The sequence below is a fragment of the Takifugu rubripes genome, chromosome 21 (genome assembly GCF_901000725.2).
Source record: "Takifugu rubripes chromosome 21, fTakRub1.2, whole genome shotgun sequence".
In the NCBI taxonomy this organism is placed as follows: domain Eukaryota; kingdom Metazoa; phylum Chordata; class Actinopteri; order Tetraodontiformes; family Tetraodontidae; genus Takifugu; species Takifugu rubripes.
In genome coordinates this window covers 7,371,393-7,378,619 of record NC_042305.1, presented here as the reverse complement: position 1 = coordinate 7,378,619, position 7,227 = coordinate 7,371,393, and the positions used below count along the sequence as shown (strand labels likewise).

At 44.8% G+C, this 7,227-nt stretch overlaps 1 protein-coding gene across 1 annotated transcript; it reads right to left on the bottom strand.

Annotated features, from left to right (window-relative positions):
- Positions 1 to 71: 71 nt before the first annotated feature.
- On the bottom strand, positions 72 to 5,609 carry paqr3a (progestin and adipoQ receptor family member IIIa). The gene is made up of 7 exons (XM_003974660.3): positions 5,448 to 5,609; positions 4,585 to 4,798; positions 4,266 to 4,428; positions 3,754 to 3,909; positions 1,706 to 1,903; positions 1,530 to 1,620; positions 72 to 1,422 (listed from the first exon to the last, which is right to left on the bottom strand). The coding sequence occupies exons 1-7, from the start codon at positions 5,506 to 5,508 to the stop codon at positions 1,280 to 1,282; spliced, it is 1,026 nt and encodes a 341-aa protein (XP_003974709.2). The 5' UTR covers positions 5,509 to 5,609; the 3' UTR covers positions 72 to 1,279.
- Positions 5,610 to 7,227: the final 1,618 nt, after the last annotated feature.

Below are 7,227 nucleotides of genomic sequence, written 5' to 3'. Positions count from 1 at the left end.
TTCTTCCCGTCTCTGCTGTAGGACCCATTAACAGTGCTTTGTGCTGCTTAAAAAGAACAAAGTTCACACAATTTAGGACACAGTTGGTTTTATTTAGAGCCAAAAGTGGCAAAAAAAAGTATATAAAACGGCTGCTTGAAGTTGCCTTAAAGCTACAACAAAGGTATCAGAGCGTATTATTATTGTCTGTAACAGATTTAAGACATAAATAAGTTAATGGTTTTCCTCATAGTCAAAAGTTGCATTTGATAAAATAATAGCTGGTTGATGATTGCACATTACCCCAAATCAGGCAAAACGGGGGATTATCTAGAAAACTGGTTGTATCAACACTTAAAAGTTGTCATTTGTTTAACAGCTTTTTTTTTAACTGCAGCTAAATGACGTAGTAGAGATGCTCAGTTGTGTGGCGTGCACATCCAGACTGAAACAGCTGCATAAAGACCTCACAGGCTTATACACGTGTGGGAATCTGAGCTCAGTGCGACATTGGTCAGAAAAAGAAACACGAAAAATACTGAACATTAAAAATATGTAACGTTCCTGAACTCCACTGACTTTTGTACAGCTTGAAACCTGGGAACTGATCCAGAGTCAGCTCGTAGTTTCATCTGTCGCTACTGGTTTCATTCCCAGCACAAGCAGGATCAAAGTCCTTGAATTGGACAGGACCGCCAGAGCGACCCCTATAGGCGCAGCTGCTACGGTACATCCGAAACGTCCATGTAGAACTTTTAGAATACAAACTGGTCCAAACTGAGGGAAACTACAGGAACACACCAGCAAAACAGCCTCAGTTCTGAACACAAACTAATGTAGTTCCACAAATCTGGGCTGTGTGTGAAGGTTTGTGACGGGTGCCTGCCGTCGCTTCAAAAATGCTACTTTAGCCAAAATCTAAGGCATCAACTTACAAAAACCTGATCCATAAAAAAAACCCTTTTAGGCTTTAATGTTTCCTGGGATGATAAAAGTTCCTCTGGTTTACAGGTGATCGGTCACACACAATGCGTCAGGTTCTGGAGGTCAAAAGGTCAGAATCTTGTTCAGAGACTAACAGCTCAGATGCCCCCCCCCCCCCCCCCAAAATGAGCAGATCTCAGCATCCTAAAAGAAATCAATAGTTTAGGAGGAGGGGCTTAGTCTGTTCCAGCAGAGGGCGACAATAAACCCAGTGTTCAGAAATATTTTGATTAGTGGTAGGCTGAAGAATTCAGGTTTAAAATAAATAAAATGACATCATACTGTTAAAAGGGTCCCTGCGTCACAGAGCAGACTCCTAAGGGTGCTGGGGGGCCCCAGGGCAGGGCTGGCTGTGTCTGTACGCCATGATGAAGCCCGACGCCTGATGCCACCAGTACAACATCAGCACCAGCAGCAGGTGCCACAGCTGGTGGCTGGAGCCCAGGTAGTTCAGCTGACCTGCAGGGACACAGCTCCGGCGGTTAGAGGTCGGACAGAACGTTTACACGCGTTTCTGAAAATATGGCCGTTCCGCCTGTGACCACCACAAATCCACCTCGTCCTACCTGGGAAGTAGCGTTCAGGAACTTTTGAAACGTAGAAGATTAGCGCCAACGCGGCGATGAGGTACATCACCAGGACTCGAGGAACAAAAGCCTGAAGCAGCAGAGACGACAGAGCAGATCAAATGTTATCCCGAGGCATCAAAGCCGGTTATCTCAAGTCTGGTCACCCGTCTCACCTGTACGAGCTCTGAGGAGAAGCCCCCAGTGATGAAGATCCAGTGGGCCGTGGGGACCAGGCCGTATCCCACCACTGAGCAGAAGATGAGCGAGCGCAGCTGCTTCCACTGCTTGCTGAGGTAGTGTGGGTGTATCTGAGCGAAGAAGACGGCGAGGATCATGGCCAGAACAGTCACCAGGTACACCTGCCTCCAGTACTGCAGACAGGAAGTCCTGAATGGTTACTGCGTTTGTGTGTACACACACACTTCACACGCGCACAAAAGTCCACAATTACAGAAATATAAATAAAAGAAAACATCTCTCAAAATATTAAACCTTTTCTCATATTTGTCATATAAAAAACTAAACACATGTCACAAAGTCTGTGTGTGTGTGTGTGTGTGTGTACATGCTACACAGTGAGGACCGGAACACAAATTTCAGTGGCAAAGTGGGGACATCTTGACTGGTTTTTACAACTCTGAAGCTTCAAAATCCAACCCTTAAATGTTCAAGGGTTTAGATGTCTGAATCCAGTTCTCAAGGCCTGCAATCCAGCCAGGTTTTGTGTCCTACCAGGCAGAAAACGCTCCTTCAAGGGAAGTGGGACCCCAGCTGAACGGCTGGTCAAGCTGGTAGGATGGAAAACCTGGATGGACCAGAGCGCTGGAGGACTGGCTTGGGACTGCATTATGACAATCAAAGTCCTCACAAAGTTAGAAGTAAAAATGTGTTTTGAAACATCTGGAAAGCCTGAAAACATGAAGCAGACATGTTTTATTAAAACAGATCATTTTATGAACAACCTGCTGTGATCCAAATCACTCCACAATTTCTAAATATCCACTTCCTCACATTTGCAATGATGTTTTGATTTGGTTTTGAAATTAAAAAAAAAAAAATGCTGTAAAATCTGAACATAAAAGCATTTTTATGAGTATGAAATGACACCCGGAGTCCTGGCTGTTTCTCCAAACTTGTAGAAGCGGCTGTGTGCAGCCTGGACAGCCTCGTCTCGGTTCCTTCTGTCCATTTTAGGCCTCCGTCCAGTCACACGTCCTCATGTAACGAGTCCTGCTGAATTTCACAGTGAATAAATTTGCACCAGGAAAAAAGGCCCCGCTCGGCTCCAGCCAATTCCTCTTAGCTGCTCTGCTAACAGACTCTGTGTTCTCTCCAAATCTGCACCTCTAAAACGCTCGGATGAGACACGAGTTTCAGCATCTAAATATAAAAACCTTTTTTTTTTTTTCCCTCCTTAAAGAACTTGGCTTGTCACACAAGAGGAGGCACCCAGACGCGGAGCCCTCATCTTGGCATGATGGAGGAGGAGGGGGGCCCCTGCGCAGCGGAGGCTCCCAGACTTGCGAACGTCATATGGTGGGGAACAGGAGTGATGGACCGCTCCGTGAACGCAGCCATCTGGTTTGGGCTGGAGCAGATTTCAGCTGCGTTCTGGGGGCAAAATAACCCGGCGCTTCCAATATGCGGGGGAAAGCGAACAGTCAGGAGCGGGGCCAAATACTTGAAGAGTTAAAAAAAATAAAAAAAATCAATGAATAAAAGCGGAGAGAGAAGCAATCAGGAGAGGGAAGAAAATAACACGGTGGTGGGCGGCTGGAATAAGGAAGCGAACAGGCTTGTGTCATCAAGGCTGTCTTCCAAACGGCGAGCGCAGCAAAGGTGTCGGGATGCTTAATCACCGGGAACAATGAGTCAATCGGCAGAGTTTGACTAGGCTTCATTTAATCTGGAACCAGAGACTTCAGAGGAAAGTCTGCTGAGAGGATCCACCAGAACTCAACACTGGAAATCCATCCAACCAGCTTCCGTTCTCACCCACCTGTGCTGCTGTAACATGAAATATGGTGAAAAGATTTAAAGCTGCGTTCAGCCAGGGCGGCTGATGGATTCTGGCTAATCTTAATTATGGTTTTCATTATTTATTTCAGTAGTTTGCTCGGATCGTACAGGAAAGAATCCTCAATATTTTCCTGCTGAGCCCTTTGTTAGACAAGAACAGAACTAAAGAAGGTCTGACTGTAAAACGCCGGGCTGAACTTACATTGTTGCAGTAGAAGGTGTAGAAGACTCCGGGGACGTAGCAGCCCAAGATGCCGATGGAAACTCCGGCGTAATCCAGAGCCATCCAGCGGCGGCTGGTCTTCTCTGAGCGATGGCAGCAGAACAGGTGATAACCCACCGAGCACAGCATACACAGCTGAAGGAGAAACACACCAGTCAGGCAGCCCAAGACGTGAGCAAATGGGTAGAAAATATTTATTCCAAATTCCTGCACTCATCTCATTTTCAATGTGATTACAATAACTGCCAATATTTGGGAAATTTGGGACCCATTCCGATCAAAACAGGAAGGAACCTTGTTACAGAAACCGAGGCACATTATTTCTACCAAGCCATGGAAGAGAAGTGGCTACACGAGCATAGCTGGATTATACTTGATTAAAGGGTCAAGTTTAATCATTACTGAGGTTTTCCCCTTTATTAAAAAGCCCACTTCTGAGAATATGAGCGGCTGGAAAGATCCACCAAAGCTAGATGTGAAAAGTTCTGTACCTGGAAGCAGAAAAGCGCGATGGAGTAGATGACGTAGTCTTCCCTGGAGGCGCCGATGGCGGGCAGAACGGACGCCATGTTGTAAACACCGACACAGAAGAAGAGGAGGAAGCCCAACAGATGACTCCAGATGTTCACCGTCTCGTTGGACAGTATGAAGAGGCTGCACACGAGACAAAAACATTTAATAGAACCGCGCTAAAACGTGTCAGTATCAAAATTGAACCACACAAGAAAAATACAACCTAAAATAGGTGAAGCTGCTCTGATGCACCTGTACCCAGCTACAGTAACAACAGTAAAAAAAAGGTGTTGTCACCTTTTGATGCACAGTCTGGAGGGCAGATAGGCTCTGTATCCATCTGTGATGTACGGGTTCTCCCTCAGGAACACCGGGATCTGTTCATAGGTGTACAGCCTGATGCCCCGGGGCACCAGCACCGGCCAGTACTGGTACCCTCCCAGCTCGATGTAGTGGGACGTCTGGGCGCTCTTCTGCTGTTTCTGGGGCATCGCTGTGCTGCAGTCGGGAGCTGGAGACATTTACAGAGACACTTCTGGATATCTGACATGACAACATAACACAATTTTGATTGTAAAAGACGCTATATAAATAAAGATTGATTGATTGACGATGGGCTGCCGAGTGAACCGGTTTAAAAGATTAAGCTGCATGTTTAATGAATGTTAAAGTTCCGAATCACCAGTTTTAAAGCATTTTGAGATGCTTGTCAGATGCACTGACTACAAACACCGGTTATTAGGAAGGTAGCAGCTAAGCTAACTAACAAGGTTAGTCCAACAGGGCTCTAACCAGCTGATACTCAAACCAGCTGATTCTACGATCAAATCAAACACAAAAATCCAAGCAGCCTGAACTAGAATAAAGGTTGAGTCAAGTTTCGACAAAAACATGGCAGGGAATATACGCTGGAAGCTTCGTTCTATTAAAGAAAAGACCTGGTTGGTTGGAATAAACGTTAAGGCCGTGGGCATCTTTGCCAGCCGACAGCATAAAAGAGCCAACAGAAAACTGTGTTTGGTCTTCTAATGGAAATAAGGCCAACTTAAATCACATTCACCGGTAGCTCCAGAGGTCTGCCGGCTAGCTAGAGGCTAGGAGGCTGAACAGGCTAGGTAGCTAAAAGTTGCTTTGTTCGAAAGGAACTGATGAAAACCCACCTTTTAACTTGGTGTATGTGCACTTTGTGCCATTGTGTGGTTTAAAATACGCACTTCTCATTTGTAATAATGTTTTAGAATTAAACGATGCAAAATTATATCAACACATTTTCTTTAACACGGACGTCACAACGGAAGGACCCCTCCAGAGTAACCAACGAGTGCCTGATTAAAAAAAGAGTTTCCGACTGTTGCGTTCAAGGAATCATTTATGCAACAATTTTATTTTTAATTGGAAATAAGAATATAAATCTATAAACATTTTAATCAAAATGTAATAATTTTACGGGGCATTATATTAAAAAGGATATGCATGGGAGAGACATTTGTCCAATTATTTAAAATATAATAATAACAAAGCAAATTTATACACGGGTATGCCAAGACAGCATATAAATGACCCTGAAGTGTGCAAAGAATACCAGAAAATACAAATATGTGCTCTCTTTTTCCTATTATTTTAAAATAAGAAAAGAAAATGTTTCCCAGATTAGGCAAATACACTTCTGAAAGGTGTAGAACAGACATATAGGACATCTTTTGTCTCTGCAAAAAACATCATCATCCCATTGCTCCGTGTCATCAGGAATACTCATCAGAGCGAGCATTTACCCACAGACCTTTCAGGTGTGAGAAATGTTGGAGGACTCCCCCAGGAGAGAAGTCACACCCAGTCCTCCCTCTGCTTTTTACACCCCTCTTTAGATGCCTCATTCTCAACTGGAAGTGTGTTCTTCATTATCACTTCTAATGCACCTCTCAGCACATCCACTTGGCAAAGTGTCAGCTGCCAAGTTAAGACAGTTACTCAAGTGTGTGAAGGCAAACGACAAGAGTCTCTTCTCTCTCTGTCTCTCCCGTTCTCTCTCACGTGAATTAATTGATTTTTTTAAAGCATAAAGTTGGCAGAGATTTATCACAAACTGATTTTTGGTAGTAACAGAAGCTGAGATTACAACAACATCTGAAGGTTAGTCATCTATTTTCTCAGCATTCCAACAATGAAAAATCGACTTAAAACAGTGACTTAAAACCCATTTTTTCCACTCACGAATCCAACACCTGGCCGTTGGAAGCCTTTTTAGGGGCCGAGCTGCTGTTATTGTTCTCCGAGGAGCAGCAGCCAGCAGAGGCTCAGAATGAAGCTTCGCCACCTTGTTTCTGACTCCTCTCGGATTCACCTCGACAGTCCGTCATCAGCCCGTTTTACAATTCTTTCCCTGTTATTTGTCCTCTGTGTCCCCTGTTAGAAGTAAAGACTCTCTGATGCGTTCGGGAGGCATCTAATGGAACATGAAATTGAAGTGTGGCTGTTTCTTATAAAAGCAGGAGGTGATTTGTACATTTGCCACTTTATCGGCGTTGAAATATCACATTTATGCTGATGCTACATTACGGCAGGATTGAGGCAGTTCCTCTCTTGCGGAGCCGTCTGCGACACTTGCAATAAAATGGGTCAGCAGTAGATCCTAATTGGGGTGTCTACACTGGCGTTGGACAGTTGAGGTCTCCTTTCCAAACCAGACGTTGTTAGACTGGTTTAAATGGAGACAGACAGGACCCCAGGCTACCAAAGTCCTTTGGGATCACCCCAGAAACAGTGATGCACTCTCCTCTGACCGTTCCAAATGTTCACTGCTGTACTCACTGATGTTAAACACATGCTAAATTGACTGTACGTGTTACTGCACGGAGGAGAAGCTAACGAGGCGTGACATGTTTTTCACTGCACCCATGTTTTTGTCTCTGCTGGCATCGCGGCGTCCACCGTTGTCCTCGC

Coding starts and splice junctions, on each gene's coding strand:
- paqr3a (XM_003974660.3), bottom strand. CDS start 5,508: ATGAGAAGTGCGTATTTTAAACCACACAATGGCACAAAGTGCACATAC. Junction 4,799..5,447: donor CACATACACCAAGTTAAAAG/GTGGGTTTTCAT, acceptor AAATGTCTCCAG/CTCCCGACTGCAGCACAGCG. Junction 1,423..1,529: donor TCCTGAACGCTACTTCCCAG/GTAGGACGAGGT, acceptor GTGTCCCTGCAG/GTCAGCTGAACTACCTGGGC.